The following is a 23,839-nucleotide window of genomic DNA, read 5'->3' as shown; positions in this document are numbered from 1 at the left end:
TCCCTTTGTTATTATCCATAGTGATCCCCATAAAGGAAAAAATTAAAATCATGTTGTCCCAGACATATTCCTTTTAATTTCTAATAAAACTTAGAGACACCTTTTTGATGGGTGTAAATACATAGTTGGAAGCACAGTTCTTTGCCATTCAGAGAATGTGATTTATAAAGGCGCCAGAAGACAAGTACGGCATAATACCATCTCTGGAGCTGTCATTATTTTTAGACTTTACGAATGGACTCAGTGTCCTGTTCCCCAAGATTCCTTCTATCCCTCACAATACTCACCAGAGCATAGGATCTCCTGCTTTATGGATGTCTTGCACATTGTCAGTATTGACAGTATTTTCACATATTTTGCAAATATTTATTTAGTTTCTTACTCCTGCTATAGGATGAAACTTTTCAAATTTAAAATTGTATCTTTCCTTTGGAATTGTTTTTGTCTCCTATTTTATTATAACCACAAATATGTTTGATTAGACAATAAATACAAGTCTCTAAGGGTCAATTGACTTGCTACACAGCAAGTAGCTAGTCCTGGTGTACACGGCAAAAAGCAACAGGAAGGATAGTATTATTTAGAATTAATTACATGGGAATATGTATGGGTCCTTTTCTTTGAAAACACACTTAAGACAAGGTACACTTTCAACATAAGTACCTAATGTCCAGTTACTTGTGCTTGCTAATTGTTATGATTTGCTAAATTCAATGTACCTACTTTTGTACTGATGGGAAAAAATAAAAAATAAAAAAATCAGAACAAAAAACTAGAGACATCTTTATGTTCTGACTGAACCTATCATATCGGAAACACAGTGTTGGACAGAGTCAGTCTACATGTATTTAGGTGAATGGCGATGCATCTCGTTAGGGTCAAAGCATCACAAAGGACCACACACATTTCCTTCTTTAGCCCCACAGAGTACAGAGGCATGGCAATAACAACCCCACTTCTATGCTTAGAAAGAGCATCAAACAATGTTCTTTCTATACTTAGAAAGAACATAAACAGCTTTTAACAGTGGATTATTATTATTGTTATTATTATTGTTGTTGTTGCTGTTGTTATTTTTTAGTGTCATCATTGGGTAGAGGCCATGCTTTTAATATATGTGGTGACAAAATAAGCACTTATTTTTATTCTTTGCTTGTTGAGACAGGGTCTTACTGTGTATCCCTGGCTCTCCGGAAATTGCATTATAGACCAGGCTGGGCTTGAATTCACAAAGCCATATCTCCAGTCCCAACTCTGAATTTTTAAAGGACCTCCTTTCAATCTGTGGTAGTTTCTTAGCAAGAAAGAGACTCTACTAACAATCTGATAAAACTGTTAACAGCTATCCAAACACTATTTGGTCTACATATTTGAGATATATTTTTAGCTTTGGGGTAATCTTAAATACATAAATCAAGTATTTTCTAAGATATTCAGTCATAAAGTGTTAATTCTAATTAAAATTATATTTTGTGTCACAACAGAATTCATTAAAAGAGCACATTTAAATAGAGAGGCTCTCTTATGTTTATCTGTTAATAGATGACTAGGCAAGGGATAGAGGATCAGGAAAACAGCTTTCAATGTTCTGATATGCAGTATAGATTGCTTGAGAAATATAAGAAATTTGATATGCACCCATATTTACATCAACTTTTAAGTGAGATTTTCATGGCTAACCTGATTTCTTTGATATTTGCTTCCATTTTTTATGATCAAAGTTGTTTAGATTGACTGATAAAAAGCTAGGTACCTTGAAGTAATATCTCGGATTATAGGTATTGAAATGTCACTTGGACTATCTTCTGCTGTGCTGACTTGGGTTCCATTGCTTTTCACGCAGGCAGCGTCTTTTGTACAGACTTCTACCTGCAAAGATTAGTTTGGAAAGGAATAAATATAATCATCTTCAAAACAGAGCAATAACACTCTGACTCTACCTCCCCCCTCTTCATACAAATTTCGTCAAGCTCTCTATAACCTCATGAGGCTTAGTAAATATTCATTTTTTTTTTAATGTGAACTGAGTCCAGCGGCCTGAGCTCAGAATGGAATACAGAATTGGGCTCGAGACAATTGATTTAGTGATTAGCATGGCGATGTTCCGTCTCTGGTTCTAACCACTCACAAGGAGAAGTGCTTGCTTATTAATCTATTCAGAACAGTCAGAGAATGGGAGATGCTCAGGTGCTGAGTCCCAAGCCTAATAGGTTGCCCCTGCACAGTGCTCTCCAGATCTATAACCACGTGGTGTAATGATGATATCTCCTAGAAGTCTTGACACCTTACAACAAATTGCCTAAATGCTAATATCTAATGGGAGAAAAATGAAGCCCAGGGAAACTTCCCAATGGGCTGAGCTATTTTATATCCATTTGTTCCAGCTGCAGTAGTACTGTCCCCTTAATCACAGCAGAAAACCATCACTCACCATTTAAATTCTGCCACCTAGTTAGAATAAAAGAAAACTGAGAGGGTGGAAGAATTTAGGACTAGAAATGGGGCCCATCAAATACCCAAAAGGAGCGTATCTGGGAGGAGGAAGAAGGAGGGTAGACAGAGGAGAACTGACAGAGCAGCCACCACATACAGTATTGTTCGACTTTCAATTAAGGGATTAAAGTCAACTGTATTTCTTTTAAAAATATTTACTTTTAAAAATGTGTGTGTCTGAGAGTGGGTATGTGAAACATGTGTTTGTAAATTTCTACAGAGGACAGAAGGAAGTGGCAGATCCCTTGGAAGCTGAGTTATGGGCAGTTGGCAGCCACCTGATGTGGGAGTTAGGTTTGGAGTCAGAGTCTTCTGTAAGAGCACTAAGTGCTCTTAACCACAGAGCCATCTCTCTAGCCCCAAACTGTACTTTTTCCTCATACTAATTGACATTAAATGCCTCACACACAGAGGTAAAACAATGCTGTGTACTGATAGTTCTTAAATTCTGGGGCTGTAGTTTTAAGTCAATCAATCTTCAGCTCTTTACAGAAGAGATTCACAATGTATTTCACAGACATCATTTTGTTCCCAGCAGTGGTGTATCTAAGCAAGAACTGGGCATGTATTTACTACAATGTATCAGCTGTGTTATATACGGCTATAATGTTGCCTTTTGTAGTAACAGTTCATTGACTTAAACATTCTCAAGATCCTCCACTATGATTAAATACAAATAGTGAACAACTTTTAAGGGAGAGTATCTTAAAATACAATAACATCAATTTTATGCACACTAAAAAATATCATACTCTGACACACAATGAGATTAAACCAAGAAATTAAATGAAATTCATTATACCTTAAGTATGCACAACGTATTTCTGACAGGCTTATGACCAAGTAGTTTTTTTTTAATGTCTTCTGGCTACAAAATGATTGTTCAGGTTTGTAGGGTAGAATATGCATTTCAATGTGTATTTACATGTTACATATTTACTGTGTGCAATGAGGCAATCAGGGTAGGGAATGGAGCTGTCTCCTTGTTTTTTCATGTTTGGAGCTTGATTCCTCCCTGCTAGCTGGTGATAAAATGGGGTAGTGTGGAATTAGCACCCCACTATGCTTAACAGCACAGGAACTGTCCCCAGCTGTCAACCAGAAGGCAGAGAAATCAGGATACACAAAAACTAGTGAGTTGCCTGGTATTTGTTTCAGGCTTTACTATACCCTACTATTTTCTCCACTAAATATTACACATAATCTCATTCTAACTAATGTAACATTAACAGTCTCTGCCTTGAGCATGTTTCTAGTACCATATGTTGTATCACATGGGATGAAATGTAAACATGAGGGTTTACCACATTTACTCAGAAAGGCCTTAAAAGCCAAGTCTTAAAATTGAAGTTATGATTCCCTTTCAAAAGGGTGACATAAGTTAATGTATTCAACAAGATGGCTGGGTATTTAATCTGCTTTAGATCAATCGCTGTCTTGTGGGAGAGTTAACCTAAGGAAGTTTTATTCTAAATATTGGGCATAACTGTTCAATGCCAATTTAAATGATGTTTAACATCATAGAAAGTCACTAAAATTTAGCATCCAGATATACAGCCACACATATGTATACCAAGTATGATAACCCTAGACGACAACAACTCTCACAACACAGAGATTAAGGAAAACACTCAAATAGATTGGCTTCAGTGTTGGCCTTCTCTCTCTGTTTCAGTAACACAAATCTGATGAAAATATGCTTTCTTCTGGTCACAAATGCCCCAACCCAGCAGTGTGAGTAAAGTTTCCATCTTACTAAAGGAGGCATGACATGTGTTTTTCTGTGACAGCCCTTGTTCTACAGGCCAATGTTGAGTGACATGTGTGCGCACAGCTGCAGTGTTCTCACCACCAGTCTCAACTCTGTGCTCAGCTTGAAATTTAAATATTTTAATTAATTGACTTTTGTTGTGTTCGCTCATGTGTGTGCATGTGTGTGTGCATGTGTATGTATGTGTATGCATGTGTATGAATGTATGCGTATGCATGTGTGTGTATTCATGCATGTGTGTGTCTGTATGTGTGGCATGCATGCATATGTATGTATGTTTGTGTGCATGTGTGCATGTGTATGTATGTGCATGTGTAGACCAGAAGAGGGTATCAAGATTTCTTAGAGCTGGAGTTGGAGAATATTTCAAGACACATGGATTATCACGTGGGTGCTAGGATCTCACGGTAGCACAGCAAGAGCTCTTGACCACTGAACCACCCTTCCAGCTCAAGGCTTTCAGGTTATGTAAGGCAGTTGGCCGTACTTGCTTTGCAGAGCTCAGCCCTGTCTACAAGAGGGATCCAGTAAAGACATCACAGTTGGGCATCCATAGCCACCCTGTGCTCTTTGTTCACTAAGATGTCATTTCACGGGTTTAGTAATTGATCCGTAAGTGGTCTCCTCATACATGTGGACTCTTTCTAAGGAGTGTGACTGCAAACATCAGTCAGTCCACGTGTGCTAATGTAAAAGAATCTAAAGTAATGCTAATGTAACTCACATAGCTTACTGGGAATCAGAGTACAAAGAAGAAAACCAATTCATGAAAGTTTCATTTTGTGTCTGTTTTTTCTTTTGCTTGCTTATGAAGACAAGGCTATTGTCCCAGTACAGATGACTAGAGGATTGTAGCCAAATGTTAATTAATTCTGTACTACGTACATATACACACACACACATGTACACATACACATACTCACACACATACATAACACACACTCATGCACACACACATGCACATACTCACATACACTTACATACATGCACAACACACACTCATGCACACACACATGCACATACTCACATACACATGCACAACACACACTCACATACATGTACACACACATGCACACACACCAAAAGTAATTAGTTAATTAATTAGTTAGTTAATTAATTAAAATTCTGTAGATGTGCTTTCCTCCCAGACATGGAAAAAACCGACATGTGACACTGGCAGACACAGCACCAGTGACAAAATGTTTCTGGGGTCAAATAAAATTCCTACATTTAATGTCTTTTTGAAATTATTCATGAACTGCTCATGAATTTTAGAAGTTGCATAGATTATTTAAAAATTTACTAAATTGCAGCCCCTTTTTTTGAATGCTGAGCTCCTGGAATCTTTCTGTCACTGGCTTCTTCCCTTGGCCTTGTTGTCTCCAGTATCTGACATTCAGAAGATTCTCAATTCCTCCAGGGTAACGTTGGATCTCATACATTTTAGTGCTCTGGTATTACTCCTGGTGTAGACTCCATAGACCCTGAATAGGCCCATGAGCTTCACATAGACAAAGAGCTCTCTGAACTCTGTGATAAAATTTGCCATGTAATGTAAGTGTGTAAGAACTCTTCTAGGGAGGGAGGCATGGACTTGAAGATTCTTCCAGATTCCCAAAAACAATTTTAATGCAGCCATGAGGAATGGAGTCAGACCTTCTCATCTGCTTGGAAAATGCTTTGTTTTTGTTTGTTTGGGGTTTTTTGTTGTTTAGTTTTTTCTTTTATCTGCTGCTTTTTATGTTTTCCTGTTGCTTTTGAAATCAGGAATGAGCCAGGTGCACGCCTTTAATCCCAGCACGTGGGAGGCAGAGGCAGGGAGATTTCTGAGTTAGAGGCCAGCCTGGTTTACAGAGTGAGTTCCAGGACAGCCAGGGCTACACAGAGAAACCCTGTCTCAAGAGAAAAAAAAAAAACCAAAAGCAAAAAAACAAAACAAAACAAATAGAAATCAGAAATCTAGTAGAGCATAGACTATTTCACATCATCCATGCCAGGCCCTTAGGAAGGAACAACGGACAGCCAGGACGGCCATCAAGCAATGCTACTCCCCCAAGTAAATGGCAGTAAAAAAGAAACAGAGAAGAGATCTCTACATCAACAAGTGAATTCTGGTTTTGATACGAACTAAAGGTAGCAGAAGAAAACAAACTGGAAAGACTGTTTTAGTGAGGATGCAGTTAACTTCCTTTCATCAAAGGGCTCTTTGTCACAGTCCTCATCAGCACCTGCTCCATCTTAGCCAGGGGCCCTTCTCTAGGGGTTCAGGTCTATGAGTCCTCACAGCAAACAGCTTTCATTCCGGTCAATTTCCTTCTTCTCTCTTCCCTTTCCCATCCAATAAACAATAATCTGTAGCCAGGACAAAGGGCCTCTGCTCAGAGGCATTGCTCGGCATGTTTTATTTAACACATTCACGAGCTTAACCATCCAAAAAGAAACAAAACAATGGTCTGACCTGAATGTCATAGATAGTGAAGGGAGACAGGTCTTCCAGAACAAGCGACCCCGGCGCATCCGTTCCAGTCTTGTAGAGCTTATTATTTACATAGACAGAAGACTCAGTGACAATGGCATTTGGGTTTGAAGGAGATGTCCAGATGACACGTACAGCTGTACTGTTGATGACGACAACCTCTGGGGGAAGCATGCCCTGAGGCTCTAGAATTAAAGGAGGGAACTGAATAAGCCCCAGCTGTCTCAGCGAAAGCACTTGTTAGACTAAATGCAGATTGGTACAGAGGCTTAGCAAAGGGCTCCTTGCTTATCTGCTCTCCTATGATGAAGTTATCACAGTCTGAAGTCCTCTGCAAATTGGCTTATTAGACTCTCAGTCAGAAACCAAAAGGAATTGGTGGCAAAATGCTTCATACCACCAGCATAGTGCTAATCTTCAATGCTATGCGGCCAGTGGGGTCCAAATGATGAATCGCCCTCCCATCTGCACTTCTAACGGCTGTCTGTCTAGTATTTGTCCTTTTTTCAACACTTGTCTTTATATCTCCTTGGAGTGGGGTGGGGGAGGGGTTTACTCCACAAGCCAAATAAAATAAAATAAAATTCAAGTACATGGAAGCTGCTAGGATGTAAGAAAAAAAATTCATTCCCTGTTACTAGCTTGTAACTCAAGCGATATGAAGCAATAATGCAATATTGTCATTATGTAAATGATTTTGAGTGTTGATTACCATAGGTAATGATGAAATCTAACATTAGAAAAAAATCTTGCTTAGCGTTAAATTACACAATTATTCAAGCATGTCAGAAATAACTATGCCAAGGCCTATTTTTATCATAAGAACTCATCTTAACTAGTTGAAAAATCGTCCTTGTGATTCATCCTATTTTATAAACAAAAGGTGCCGACCTTTGGCATCACAAAGGGAAATGGGTTTCATACTTAAAGAGTTCTGCTAATGGCCTGGAACACTTGCTTGGGAGGTAACGATATTATAATGTTTATAATGAGACTGTATAAAGCCAGAAAGATTAGAAAGACCATTCCAGACTCATTTCCGACTCACAAGTTGATTCTCTGGCTTCCTCTCCCGAGCTAACTACTAACGGGCTTAGAAACCGAGACATGAAATTCTTCTTCGAGGCTGAGCCTCAACCTACTGTTTTTTCAGTGATTCTGTGAGAGTTCTCCCTGAGCTTGGGTGTCATTTTGAAATGCACCATGCTTTTGAGGACTAATCTTAGAAAAAAATGGTGCTAACTATTGATGTGAACTGGCTCCCAACCGAGCCTTCACCACGAACATCATTCACGAATGAGCGGAAACTGGCCTGATGGCGGAATATTTCGGCTCCGAGCTGGTGATTCAAGGGCGGTGTATTCATCCGTCCCTTTGAAACAAGGGACACCTAAGCATTTTGGTTCCTACCCCTTCCTTTCAGCATCAGGAGTTTTAGAAAGGAAGGATGACTGTTGTTAGGTCCAGAAGGGATCCGTCAGCGCCACTAGCATGTCTGAAGCCAAGAGGCCTCTGAAATCTTCACTCACCCTCCTTCCGCGTGGTCACTCGCACCACTGTGCTGTTGATTGCACAGACTCCGTTGAAAACCAAGAGGAAAACCTGGTATTCCATGTTTGGAGCTAAATGGTTAATGACATGAAAGTCTACATCTGGGAGGATCTTCAGAGATTCCTCTGAGGTCCCAGAACTCCAAAACAGTGTGTAATATTCCACATCACCTTGTAGATCTTGAAAAGCTATTAACAGAAAAATACAGAACATTGTTTGCATGGCAGATAGAAAAGGCAGAATAAATTCTCTTAACTGTTTCTAGAATGAGATAGAAGCAAGGTGGTGGAGCTTCAGTTTTATAAGATATTCTGGAACCTTCTTTTGGGGGATGAAACTCGTGGAGTTAGATTTTATTTTTAAATAAATTCTATCTTTCTCTTTATAATCTAATGAGAAGTCATATTGAGGAACAAATAATTTTTCCTTAAAAATTATCATATCCTACTTCTAGTTATACAAGGAACCTTCAAAATATATCAACTATTTACAAACCTATGTGCAACAAAATGTGACACACTGTGGAGGATTTATGTGACTTTTTTCAAGGACTCCATTACATAAACATTGTGGGGCTCATACATAAAGGACAAGTTTTAATTTTTATTTTTTCTCTCCTAACCAGGATACTACTTTTGCTTCATCTCTAGCAATATTTTTTAAAGGATAGGTATGCCAGTGTGGTTGGGAAGGTTAATGTCAGAAGATTTTGTAATTAAGTTGGCAAACCCTGGAGATTGAGGAGTTTATTCCTCTGATGTCACCAACTATACTCATAGCCATTCCTATTTCCTATAGGATAATATCAGTCATGTCCAGCTAAGCCATGTGGATTGGCTGTGAAAGAGTTCCTTTTCTCATTAGAAATAGTTTTCACTGGCTTATGGGAACATCATTCACTAATTTGTGGCCATTCCACAGCACAGGAGATGCAGTTACATGTCAAGTTTGTGCTATTTGATACCTCAAGCAATCGGGCTAATCTGAAGGTTGAACCTTTATGACGTGAAGTGAATGCTTCCAGATGCTCATGTGAGAGACTCCCTCAGGAGACACAACACATACACATCTACTCACCCCAGAAAGGGAGCCCAGTGCCAAAGTGTCAACTGTAGCAATGCCTTATTTGGTGAACCAGCACTTTCTTCTCCTGGGTGACTAATGGGAGGGAGTTTTGGTGAGAGGTCACCGATAAGGAACATAGGTAATTTCAAAGTTCCTGTATCCCTGGAAATCCTAGCCCAGGATGGGTGGTGGGGGACAAAGCAGGCACCCTGGGGCTGATCTTGCAACTTGCAGGCTGCACCACCATCTGAACCTCTTTCCTTCCAAAATTTGGCTGGCAAGCATCCCCAACACCAGCAACTGTTTATTCCTTCTGCACTGTTGGGGGTTGGGGAAGGGTACAGAATCTTCCAATTGCCCAGAGCATCTGACTTTTTATTTACCCCTGTCTGCTGGGTTTCTCCTCATTCCTAGAGGAAATGTTCCAATTTGGAAAGAGTGTTACAATTAGGTGAATATGCCAAGCAGACAAAGGTAAATAGATTTTACTTATGTTATTGATATCCCTCAGGAGCACACTTAGATTAATAGATTACACATACTAGAACTAGCATTGAGAGTTTAAGAGCAGAGACATTATGCCAAGGTCTGCAAAAACACCTTTACCTGCCATTCTTAGCCTGGTTCCTTTTGTCTACCCACTTGACACAGAATATAAGCTACTTACTGCCCAGGGATGAGATAAAAGGTGGTGACTCAGTCCTGATGCAGATGCCTTTGGGATGTTATTCTTTCTGGACTAGAAACAGGCAGTGTACCTAAAGAGCAAGAGTCATTTTCTGCCTTTTGCCAAATCTGAAGACATTACCCTGTACAGTCCCTCCTGGGGCAAACAATTTGTGTTGGTAGTCACCGCCACAGAGCTGTTCTCTGATGCCTAATACATAGATGTTTACATGGCTCATGCCAAGGTGCCTCCTCCTAGTCAGTGAACCATTTAGCAGACAGAAGAGTCACCAATTAGGGACATCTATATATATTATAGTAACCTTATATATCCCCTCTGAGAGATGAAGAGTTTTAACTGAATTAGTTCAGAAGAGAAAGCTGGTAAATGTTCCTAAGAAACATTCACCTTTTCTGTCTATTGATTAAAGTGACTTCAATATGATTTTTCTTTTCTAAGATAGGAAATTATGTTGTATGGATTCTTCATTTTATAAGACAATGAAAATGCTGTCTAGAAGATTCTTCCCTTTCATAAGAAGGAGATGGGGGTTTTAGAAAACATTTGAATAATGTTCTTCAGAAATAACACAAAAGGACATGTCTTTATGCAAAGAAACTACAAGGCATATGAAAATGAGTGCCTGGAATTATGAAGTAGTTTGATACGGGACACTGCAGAGATCTATCTTCTCTTTCAAGAGAAGCAAGCAAACAAACAAACCCAGGGGAGAATTAAAACCTGCATTGAATGACGGAAATCTGCAGTCGTTCATATACCCAACCCCAAAGAGTGAGGAAAAACATACATTCCAAAATGGTAGCAAGATACAAACAACAACAGTGCTTGCCTGCAAGTTCTGCTCCTTCAAGGGTGGCGTACATGTTACAGGAGTAACCAGCCACTTTTTAAAAAAAAACAAAATTGGATTAAAGCTCACTCCATCGTGTGGAATCCATACCTGACACTTCTAAAGTAACCAACATTTGAGGCTAGATAAGTCATGAGCCTGGGAGAAAAGCTACTACTACTATTCTGCTACAGGAACATTGCAATGGAATGAATCGTAAACTCACAGAGCAGTGCCTAGCTCAACACCAGAGACACTTCTGAAGCTCCTTCTTGCAGTAGATGGCAATTAATAGAGACTTGCAGAGGGACAATGTACAGCGACTTTGGAGTCCTGAGTTTTAACTGGGTTGTCTTTATCAACCCTTGCACTCAAGGCTCGGGGACCAGGAGGCAGGAGGCAGGAGGATGATAAGAGCCAGAGGTGGTGAATGACTCCAAGGAAACAGTGTGTTCTTAGACACAATGGGGCTGATACATTGTGAGCTCATGCAGACTGACGGTGTGGGTAAGACAAGCACAGGTTCAAAGCAGACAACATTGTAGCAAGGAGGAGGAGAAAGGATATCAAGCCTGACACCCGCAGGAAGCTACTTACAATTGATACATGCTAGCAAATGAAAAATCAGTTTTTGCCAGTGGAGTGTTACTGGGTATATCAACCACCCCCCAGGGCAGTCTCCAAGTCCAGGAGCGCTTGGCCAACACAAAACAAATTCCATGATGTCTTTTGTTTTTCTTTTTGTTGTTTTGGTCATTTGTGTCTCACTGCTCTATGTTTTGTGTGTATGCGTGCATGTGTGTGTGTGTGTGTGTGTGTGTGTGTGCATGTATGTATGCGTGCATGTGTGTGTAATGTGTGTGTGTGTGTTGTCTTTTTTTTTAACATACTTTTATTTTTAGAAAGAAGGATCATGAAGTTGGGTGGGTAGGGATGCAGGAGGATCTCTCTGCAAGGAGTTGGGAAAAGACAAAGAGAATGATTAAAATACATCTTACAAAAGTTTTAAATGATGAAAATACAAGAGAGACCAACTTAAAAGAAGGACTCATTTCTTTTGAGTCAGTGTTAGAGGTTTAAGGCCAGAGATGTCTGACTCTATTCCTGTGGGCCTGAGGTAAGGATGAACTCTGTGAGAATGGGAAGGAAAGACTGAAAGTAGAGAATGGAAGGGTGCTGACTTGTTAGAACCTTCACACACTGCAGCAAATAATCATGGTTATATTAGTTAAGCCTTCCCTACAATGAAGAGATGTAGTGGAAAATATTAAAAACAGAAAACAAACAAGCAAACAAAAACAAAAACAAACAAAACCCCCAGCAAGTTCCCACACTACACCCAGCTACTCTCCCCCAGCAGGCTGGCTGGACTCAGAGCTCCAAAATCTCTCCACCCAGCTTGTTAATTCCCACTGGTGGGTCGCTACCACACCAGCCCCATGCTTCGAAACCCCCACAGCCTATACACATCTGGCAAATCCATGCTTTGCTGCTGTAGATTTCTCTCTGGAACCCAATTGAACCACTGCATGAAGGAAAACATCACACAAACTTAGTTCAAAAACAATGATAATTAGATCTCTAGGTGCAACAACTAGAATCCTAATATTGTAAGCCACATTAAATCTAATCCTCCAGTGGCCAATCCTGGTGGATTCACCATCTAATCCGGAAGATGCTAGAAGCTACATCTTGTCCTGTCACTATTCCCATCCAATAAGCCCATCACTCTCTCCTGCCTCCTCTCTTCCTCCATCCAACCTGGAAGTCCTGCCTACTCGCCCAATTATTGGTTCCTTTATTCACTGGGGAAGGTTCGTAAGAAGTCACCTGTGTATGTGACTCATTCCTCATTCCAGACATCCCCTCCAGGGAAAGTAGAATTAACAGCAAAATACAGGCAGCACCAGGGCCATTCACAACAAAGAGATATTTATAAAGAGAATATAATCTATCTTACTTTTCTATTGCTATGATAAAATGTCATTATCAAGGCAATTTATGAAAGAACATGTTTAATTTGGGCTAACATTGCCAGAGGACTAGGGGCTGTGATTATCATGGTGGGGAGCATGGCTACAAGCAGGCAGGCACAGTACTGGAGCAGTAGCTGAGTGCTTACATGTTTATCCACAAGGTGGAAGGAGAGAGAGAAAGAAAGTCAAGGCCTGGTATGGGCTTTTGAGATCTCAAAGCCAGTCCCCAGTGGCACACCTCTTTCAACAAAACCACACCTCCTAGTCCTTCCCAAGCAGTCTCACCAAGTGGAGACTATGCATTTGAGTATATGAGCCTATGGGTTCACCCATACTACTACATTGTCTTACCTAGGTTATTAACAATATATCCAAATGTAGATATATCATAGTATACTATGGCTAAAGTAAACTAAAACTTAAGAATTATACAAAAAGTAGGATGTGTTCATTATGTTCCTTGTTGCTGGGATAGAACATCCAATGGCAACAACTTCTGGGAGGATTCATTTAGATTCAGGGGTTCAGAGGATACACTCCATCCCAATAGGGAAGACAGGGATATGTAATGGAAGTTCTTTGTTGGCATTAAGAAGCAGATAATGGTTGGGTGGAGGTGGCGCATGCCTGCAACCCCAGCACTCTGGGAGGCAGAGGCAGGTGAATTTCTGAGTTTGAGGCCAGCCTGGTCTACAGAGTGAGCTCCAGGAGCTATACACAGGGCTATACACAGAAACCCTGTCCCCCCAAAAAATCCAAATCCAAAGAAACCAAAAACCAAAAACCAAAACAAAAAAACAAACAAACAAAAAAAAAGAAGCAGACAATGGGACAGGAGATGGAGACTGTAACCTTCAAAGCAAACTCTCAGTGACCTACCTCTGCCAGCAAGGCACAAGGTCCAAAAAATTCCACAGCCTTCCAAAACAGCACCACCAATTGGGGATTAAGTGTTCAAATGTATGAGCCAGTGGGGAGAGTCCATATCCAAAGCGTAGCAGAGGGGGAACAAGTCAACCAAGCTTCAGAAGGCTCCGCTGAGGAATTAGACGTTTGATAGGACTAGGGTATCGTCAGCACATTGTGAGGGGAAACATGGGACCTAAGAATGTTACATACATCTAAATGACTGCTTATGTGCAAGACAAAGCTATTACGGTCCTGACAAAAATAGAATGTGCAAAGATGACAGAACTACTACGTTACTTGGCAAAACTTAACACAGTTACCTTAAAAAATAACTTTCATGATGTCCTGGAGGGGAAAGTCAAGCCTGCCCTCCTGACTTAAACCCTAGAAGCCATAGCAGGACAAAAGTCACCTCCCTCAAGTTATTTCCCCTTTCACCTCATCTAAAAACTTAGACATGTACACATACACACACATACACACACACACACACACACACACACACACACACAATCCCAACCCTTATAACAATAGAAAAATAAACAAATGAATGTTTGTGATAAAACTCTCTGGAAACAATGTCCAGCAGATGGAAAGGCAAACTGAAACCCAGAGTTTAGGATTGGGAAAATTTAAGGACTGATCCTAACTGGAGCCATTTTGAGAAAATAGTTGTGCATAATATAACAATGAAAATAATTTATAAAGCAAACATTGAGAATTACAATAAGGAAAAAATAACCTACTGATTCCTTATTTATATGCAAAATAGGAGGATATGGGAAACAGTAACTCACTAAACTAAAATAATTAAAATAAATCTTTAAAATGAATGCAGGGATTGTTGGCTTTAGGTGACATCTCTTGATGGGTAAATGTCAAAATACTACTTTTTTCTTTTTCCTGATGCTTTAGTCATGGAGGAGAACAGAGAAAGATAATGCAATCTTTGTGCTGGACACTTATATTGTCCATCCTCCGACTCCTGCAAAAAGTTTGAAAAAACACAGACATACTTTCACCTCACATTACAAATATACATGAGGGAAGCAGGCAAATCTTCAAGTAGCAAGTCCACTGGTTCTGAACTGACCCTTCTCTGAGGTACTGAACTGACCCTTCTCTGAGGTAACCTTTGTGCTCACAAAGTTGCCTGAAACATTTCCAGGGTGTGAGTGGAAGTAACCACAGGTTTTATTGCCTCTGTCTCAATAAAAATAAAGATATCAAATGGCTTCTCTTTGTCAACCCGTGATTGGTACAAAGTAACCGAGGACATTTTTCTGTTAAAATGATGTGCATTTGTACAAATCACAGCAAGAAATAGCATGTCTTTTCGTATGATCTTCTACGTGCAATGTGTGTACACATATATGCAGGTACATGTGTTTGAGTACACATTTACTATGGTGGTCAGAGGGGGTAAGAGAGCATGCATAGAGATTAGAGGTCAGCATCATGTGTCGATGCCAACCTTCTACTCTGAGACAGTCTCTGTTTACTGATGTGTTTACCAGATGAGGTATGCTGGGATCAACAGTGGAGTCTCCTATCCCTGCCTCTTATTATGTTATAGGCATGCTGGGACTACAGACTGAGCTAGCTCCCAGCCCAGATTAAGTGTGTGTGTGTGTGTGTGTGTGTGTGTGTGTGTGCACATGTGCATACACACATGCATACATATTATACACACAAATATTTATTTCATGATTTTTGAAAGATGATGCTTATGAAGGAAAGATGTAAAAATTTATTCCTAAGAATTTCAATTCCAAGGTGTGCTAAACTAAAGTTTTGTCCTGCTCAACTTAGTAGGTTACATGCCAATTTTTCTTCTATCAAGTAAAAAAATCATTAAAATTAAAGGTGAGAAAATAGGCAGCTCTTTCACAGAGGAGTGACTAGTTAATCTACTTAAGAAAGCAGGTTGCATGGGGGAGGGAGAGGGTCCTGCAGCAGGCTCTCACAGCCGACCCTTCCTGCTCACAAAGAGTTATCTGAGAAATTTCCAAGGTATGAATGGAAATCACAGCAGATTGCATTACCTACATCCTGAAGGTCAGAGGTGCTGATTACTGAGGTAATGGAACGTCAGTGGGCCACTTCACATCTATTAGGTTTGTCAGCTTCTATAAGCATGGCAACTTCAGGAACGCAACAACATCACAGAGGATATATGCAAGTGAGACCACAGTAGCCAGATCTTCACTTCAGTGTTCAAGTATCTCGAGGGGTGTGTGTGTGTGTGTGTGTATGACCTTTATGGACAAGCTCTTTAGATAACTTGGTGGGCAAGGTATAGCAAAATGGGTGAATGCACACACACACACACACACACACACACACACCAACATATAAGGTGCACATGCACCAATGTATATGTGTACACATATACATCACACACACATGCACACATGTACCAAAACAGAGGTGTACACACACATATATAACACATACTCATACACACAAATTATATATACTCTCACATATATATATGCACAGGCACACACCTCCACACTCACACCCCCCACACATACATATGCACAAATGTATATGTGCACATACATGCATCATACATATTCTCTCACACACACTCATACAACCAGATCATACACACTCTCACACATGCACATGCACACCTCCAAACCCCCTGTATATCTATATCTATATATCTATATATATATACACACACAATATATCACACACACTCTTATACAAACATCACACACACTCTCACACATACACATGTGTACATATGCACACACGTAACACACACTTAGACACACACAATCACAAACTGAGTTTCAGATAAAACCTATTTTTCCTGGAGATGTGACAGAAGGTAATCACAAGATCAATTAATTTAAAACTTTTCATTAAAACAGTTTAAATTATTCTAGTAGAATCACCATAGATCATTAAAAACCAACAACCTTCCAAAACCCTGAATTTTTTTTAAAAACACATTATATGGTCAAAGCATATATCAACACAATGTTTGCCCCTATATACAATGTCCCTCAGGCCCCTCCCACTCTGGGCTTGGTCCTCAGCTATTTGTAGTATTGGGAGATGGTGAGCCCTTTAGGAGCTGTTGTCCAGTGGAGGCTAGAGGTTAGGCTGGCTGGATAGGCTGCAGGCACGAATATTGACACATCGCCTCTTTTCTCTTTCTTTCTTTCTTTCTTTCTTTCTTTCTTTCTTTCTTTCTTTCTTTCTTTCTTTCTTTCTTTCTTTCTTCAAAGCTGCAAGGATGTGAGGAGTGGCTTCTTCCATCATATACACCCACCTTGTACAGTGGCTCAACACAGGCCTCAGAACTCCAAAAATAAGTGACCATGGACCCAACCACTAAGCCTGTGAGATGATACAGTCCTTCCTCATATCTTGGGTATTTTATCAATGATGAAAGAGTGACTGTCACAAACACTGCTCTGCTTTGCACTGATGACATCAAACTCTAGTCCTAATGCATGATGGATGCTACATGGCAGAGAGCTTATCCAAATCCACTCAGGTCTTCCTAGGCCATGACAAACTCCAGACTGATTCAACATGTGTTATTAGTGGCCACTGTTATGTACCTTTATTTTGTATAATAGGGAATAATTGTTCTGGTGGTGTTTATCTTTATAAAACAAAATATTATAATCAAATCTTACAAGCTAGCTGTTACTTCTCAGTATTTTGTGAAAATACCACCGTGGTTTGGTCCAGCCATTTTCAGAGCACAAGTCAGGCCTGTAAAATGGTTAGTGTGAACATTTCCATGACAGACTCAGGACTTCTTTTCTGCTTGCTCTTATAGGGTACCATGTGTGCGCAGATCAGATGCTAAATGCCACGCCATTGGGTAGCTGAGATTTCATGTACTGTGGTTCCTAAAATTCAGAGACAGATGGATTCATCTGTGTGCTCTTTCTACCCCCTAGAAGAAGTGTTCTGTCAGGCCAAGGTAAGATCCTTCACCAGCCAACACGGGCACTAAGCATGATGTATGGGAAAACCCATCACACTGGTGATGTCATTGTATGTGGTTCTTGTTACTGAGGAATGAGGTCCTAGGTCTAGGCGTGCTGAGGGTCACAGTCCCACACAGAATCGAGTTGTTAAGCAGACAGACTATCATGCTATCTAGTCTCCTCACTGGTGGGAACTATTCCCATCAAAAGTGAATACAGGAAAGGCCCATGAGTCCAAGAAGAGGGAAGGAGGCATTTGTCTATTAAGCCCAATATCGCAGGCCTTGAAAGATGCTGTTGAAAGTTTGAGTTCCAACCCCAGAGCCCACGTAAAAACACTGGGCAAGACGGTATCTGCCTGTAATGAGTGCTTGGAAGACACGCTTATCCCTGAGGCTTGCTAGGAAAACCACGAATCCAAGGACAGTGAGAGAAACGATGATCCTGAAGAATAGAAAGACCTTCAGTTGACCTCTGGCTGCCACATGCACTTGCCCATATACATGTGTGCATGTACACGCAATCCTAAACACATCTTCATGTGTAAACATAGATGCACATACATTGCTTAGGCCATTTAAATCCCTTGTGCTGGGGTGGTTTGCGTGATAACTGTCCCTCACAGTCTTAGACATTTGAAAACTTGGTACCACATTGGTGGCACTGTTTGGGGATGCTCAGGAGGTGTGGCCTGGCTGGAGAAATATGTCACCACTGTGCTGCTTGCTGGTGTGCCTCCTAGCTCCAATGGACCCTAGCCCTCGGAAACCACACACCCATATAAACTCTTCTTTAAGCTGCCTTGGGTCTTGGTTTATCCCATCAGCAGGAGGGGACCTAACACAGTGCTCATGCCCAGAGGGAACGGAGAGGCGTACAAAGCTTTCTTACTTGGTTTCTTCCATCTGACGTCTATGGCCGTGTGATTGAGGACGCTCGCGGTGACATTGGCTCCTCTCTCTGGAGGACCTGCTAAGGTGGTGACTGTCACTTCTTGGGTTGGTGTAAAGCCCACGCTGTTGTGTACAAAGAGCTTATATTCGTACGTTGTGAACCTGAGGGTTTTGTTTAAACAAACAAACAACAGACATAAAAAATATGCTCTATGAAAGACAAAACTCACAAAATACAGGATTCCTTTCCACAAAATGCTCGGTTTCCTTTTGCTTCTAGGAAATGCATTATTTCCTTTCTACTTGCACAAAACATACCATTATCTCCGCAATTCTCCAGCCTCCACCTGAGCATCAGGAAAAGCATTTTATTTGGAAGCAGTAAGCAAATATCAGTCTTTAAAATAAACGCGGGTTATCGTCTTCCCGTCCGTACTGTTTTCAGAAGCGGCGAGGATTATGGCTCAATTCAAGATGTAATTACAAGACTGGCGACCTGCCAGCTTTCTGTCCCAATACCATCTAGAGTTTTATTCTCTTCTTTAGGGAAACTCATCCATTTTTCAAATATCAGACTCTATCATCATTCCTTCCTATGCCTCTTTCCTGTTCCTGGGATCTCATTGGCTGGCAGATAAACGCTTAAATGAAACCTCAACTGTGAGCAGAGTGCACAAGATCGTCCCTCTGCGAGTTCAGTGACAGCAAGGTGTGCCTGTCCCCACTCTGCACATGTTGATTTGAGTCAATGCAGAGGATACAGACCCTCACTTTGACAGAGGAGAAACATGATAGGAACTTCCTAAAACTCTAAGCTTAATTCCTTGTCACTTTGGCTCTTTCAAGTGGGAGGCCAGTAGCATTATCTTTTTGGTTTAAAATTTCCTGAGTAGGAAAATACTATTTATTGACTAAACCAGATACTGGAATATTCTCTATGGAGAGATGTGTTAGACATACTGAGTTGTAAGTGACTGTCCTGGCTTTGCCTTCAGATCTTCTATTTCGTGGTCATTTTGTGTTCCCAGAGTGTTTATCCTCGGAGACCTTCAAAGCCAAGTCCAAAGTATTTGTCTCAATATGTCACAACCCCTGGTAGTCACCATACAAAGGGGAGTGTGCCATTTCCAGGAACTCTGTAGATGGTTTGACCAAAGTCACATCAGGAGTTTTTAGAACATTTTCTCTCCTGGGACTCTGTTTGTCCCCTCTTCTTCCTACTTAGGACCCAAAGGTAATTTCCTGGAGTTCTGCCTCAGTCACATAGAAGGATACTACTTGGCTGCTGTAGCCATAGGCGATGGTTTAGTGGATCTGGGGGTCATTTATTGGTTTATTTCTCTAAACAAGAGCTAGCATTAAAGTTTCAGTGTCTCGTTGCTCTACAACACTGGCTTCCTCTCAGGCGTTCATTACTTGCTTGTCCACTCTTCCTTTCCTCTTTCCTTTTCCTCCCTCCCTTCCCGCTTCCTCCCTCCCTCCCTTTCATCCTCTCACGGACTGATTCATACCTTCTTCCCCAAAAGCCCCCAAAGAGAGACATTCTCAAGTCTAGTGTGTTCCTACTCACACTGTAGGGTATTTGTTCGTCTAATGAGTCAAGATGAGGTCACCTGGCTTAGGGGGCACCCTCAATACAATGGATTGTGTCTTTGTAAGAGAAAAGGGAGAACTTGTGTTGAATTCAGATGCAGGAGAGGATGAACATAGAGGGGAGAAATGGGATCGATGTCTCCTCAAACACAGGCGTGCTGGGAGCACCAGGAGTTAGGAGAAGCACTCTGGGGAGAGCTTGACCTTGAAGGTAACTTGTTTGGTGCCCTTAGCCCTGAGAACTGTAATCGAGGACCTTGTGCTTGTGTTCTGTCTCCAGCCCTCCAGTCTGAGCAGCACCGGGGAGCTGTGTGCTTCTCACTGAGCACTAACTGGCTTGCAGGACCAAAACACCAAAAGTCAACTGCCACAGTTATAGCCTATGGTCCAGGCTTTTCCACCATATCAGCGCATCCATTCCTCACAGTAACACTATAAAATGCCTTTATAGTAGTCACTTTGAAAGTGAGGAAGATAAGGTTGGAAGTATTAAATAGCTTGTCCAAGACACTGCACTGCTCAGGAGAGCCAAGACTCACATGCAGGCAGTCTGCAGGAAGAGGCCCTCTGAACCAGCTGCAGCATTGGGTACTAGGATGAGGAGGTAATAATAGTCCAGTAATAATCTGCTTTGCCACTGTTGGGATGGTGTCACATGACTAGGGCTTGACCTTAAGACTTCTAGTGGAGGGGAGGGGATGATTTACCTCTGCATCCTCTGTGACTCCAGGATGAAGGTGAAAGGTGAGAGTCAGGGTTAAGAGGGTGACAGGTCTTAGGCAACAGAAGGAAGGGGAACTAATGGCTCATGTGGGAATTGAACCTGTGACCTCGGTTTCATTAGCTCTGTCCCTGGGTGAAATACTTATAACTGTATTTCAAGTCATAAAATGGCCTTATCCCTTTAGCTGAAGACTAGGTGCCTAATCTACTCCACCACAATATTTGAGCTCTCCTTCCTTGTATTGATGGTATTATATAATTAAAACCTTTGTGGCTTCAAATGACACCATGGTTTTAGTCCCTTTTTGGTGTGAAGCTAATAGTGCTAATATTTTTCATTGTGTACAGATGCTAGGGGGCCTCCTTTCTATGGTACTTGCAGGAATTTTGTCATAATTTTATGTCATATGTAATTTAGATAGGTCACCACACACACACACACACACACACACACACACACACACACACACACACTTCAGACAGAACACAGAAGGCACAGGCTACATGGATATATGCAACTAGAAAGGTGGCTTTCAAGACAGGAATAAAACTTCCCAAGTAGAACTCCCTTTAGAGTTCATCTATTTCAAATAATTAATGTCCTCTCTGCTTTAGAGATTAAAACAAACCAAACCCCAGGACCATGTGAAGTTAAATGCTTTGCCTAGGCTTACAGGATTGCATAAATCCTGACTAGATCTGTTCCTCCTCATGTCTGAGGAAGAATATTCTGACAGTGGCTGCTTCACTTAACTGAGAGGTCAGTGTGCCTTTGTATGACACTCCATGTTGCCTTTGTCATTTCTCTAACTTTTACAGAAAATTGTATAGATGTGTTCACGCGTGTGTGCTTTCAGGTATCCTCAGAGGCCAGAGGAGGCCACTGAAGCCCCCGGGGCTGGCGTTACAGGCATTTCATCGCACCCTGACTTGGGTAATGTGAGCCAAACTTAGGTCCTCTCTATGAGCAGTTAGCACTCCTAACTGCTGAGCCATTTCTCCAGCGCCACCTTCTCCAGCTTTTCCTATGAGCTCTTTCCTACTCAATGAAAAACTAAAATGTATAGTTTTCATTGCAAAATGTAGTTAAAAAATTTAAAGTCCTGTATTTTCATGAGTACATTTCATACCATGTGAGTTGGAGATTATTTTTATTATGTGTATTGGTGCGAGGGTGTGTGAGCATATGAGTGCAGATGTTGCACATGAGGAGAAGGTGTTGATCCTCATAGACTGGAGTTACAGGTGGAAGTGTCGTGTCTGACCTAGCCATGGAGAACCCAGCTCAGCTACACAGCCTTAACTACACTGCTTCCATCTGCTTCTGGCCAAACAGTCTTTACTTAGTAATGGTATAGTCCTGTGGCTTGTCCACATGACTCTGTGGTGCAAATGTACCTATGTACATAAATTACCCCTATGTATTCAGAAGGATGAGTTTGTTATATGGAAGCTGCTTTTCTACTCTCTCAGTGAACTTAACTGTTGATAGTTGGTGCCAAATGAGGCATTCCACTTAATAATAAAATGAGCTTCTGTAAGGAGAATAGGCCAGTTGACACCACACAGTCATAACAAGACCCATCCTTGCAGACCTCTGCTGCAACAGCAGATGCAGACTATTATGGTGATACACACAGTGATGATATTTTACTTTGTGCAAAATAGTGTTGATTAAAATATTACTTAGGTAACAATTCTCATTTACAAGTCCAGCCACTCCAATGCAAATGAATAAAAAAGTTAACTAGATTCTGCTGAGTGGAGAAATAAAAATGAGGGCTTACTAGATTCTATGCAGTTGATACAGGTTCTGTTGGCCTATCTATCAAATATCAAATATCAAATATCTATCAAATACTTACAGGTATTTTAACAGTTCCCAAATCAGTCAAAATCAGCCTCACAGATTTCAGGTCACATGGAATTTGGTTCTTGAATGAATCAAACAAGCGTGTCCAGCAGAAACGTGAGGACAAACATAGGTGTGTCCAGCAGAAAGATGATCCCTTTTGAATCTCAAAGTATTCTTTGGGAAAACTACATCAAAAGCAAGAGTATTTGCGGTAACACTAGCATCACACTCATCATTCATTCATTCATTCATTCAAACCTTAATTCCTAAATGCTTGAGGTTAGTGCTGGATACAAAGAAGGAGCTGCCTGCCTGCCTTCTAGGAGCCAGAGTGCTTTTGCCTTGTACAGGGATATCTTCTATTGTTTATGCAAGTTCCTGTGACCCCTGGGGGCCTAGGGTCAAGAAGGCCAGTAATGGGTGTCTGTTGTTTTCCTTTCTTGGTTTCTCTCTACCCTAAATTTTGAGATTGAGTCTGTCACTCAATCTGGAATTCATTGATGACTTGGCTAGCAAACCCTAGGAATTCTCTTGTCTGTCTCTGCAGTGCTAGGAGTCCAGGCACCTGCTGCAGCACCCAGACGCTTTGCATGGACTCTGGGGAATCTAAATAAGCTCCTCATTCTTGCCTAGCAAGGACTTTACTCACGGAGTCACCCTCCAGCCCTGTGGAGAGGTGTACAAAGAAGAAAATTTTGACCAATCCTCTAAAATGTACTCTTCTCTCCCTTTTGTTGTTGAGTGGAAATCAGTCAGACCTCATCGTTTAACATCACCAAGGAGGAGGTATGATTTGGGCTAGCTCTTAATGTCAAGTGATTTCAGTCTGCTGGAGTCATTTAACCAGTGGAAGATATTTCAATATTTTGGGTCAAAATGTATACAGGCTTTGTAGCTTGAAAAGCTATGATGTCCCTGGTTAACTAATAAAACTATTCAGTATAGCTGAGAATTACTTGGGTTATTTTCTTCAGAATCAGAACTGTGTCAATTTTATTAACACTTGTTATTAGAATTCATGGCCCCCAGTTGTCAGCACCGGAAATGATGCTCTT

At 40.9% G+C, this 23,839-nt stretch overlaps 1 protein-coding gene across 1 annotated transcript in view; it reads right to left on the bottom strand.

The window, feature by feature from the left end:
- Ush2a (usherin) overlaps window positions 1–23,839 on the bottom strand; it is a 723,091-nt gene that overhangs the window by 192,908 nt on the left and 506,344 nt on the right. The window contains exons 43-46 of the mRNA XM_052200359.1: window positions 18,612–18,775; window positions 8,270–8,479; window positions 6,723–6,925; window positions 1,754–1,869 (exon numbers count right to left, since the gene is read on the bottom strand). Coding sequence (XP_052056319.1) covers window positions 1,754–1,869; window positions 6,723–6,925; window positions 8,270–8,479; window positions 18,612–18,775 — 693 coding nt within the window. The remainder of the gene's footprint in view (window positions 1–1,753; window positions 1,870–6,722; window positions 6,926–8,269; window positions 8,480–18,611; window positions 18,776–23,839) is intronic.

Source organism: Apodemus sylvaticus, chromosome 12 (genome assembly GCF_947179515.1).
Source record: "Apodemus sylvaticus chromosome 12, mApoSyl1.1, whole genome shotgun sequence".
Classification (NCBI taxonomy): Eukaryota; Metazoa; Chordata; class Mammalia; order Rodentia; family Muridae; genus Apodemus; species Apodemus sylvaticus.
This window is presented reverse-complemented; position numbering and strand designations above follow the sequence as displayed.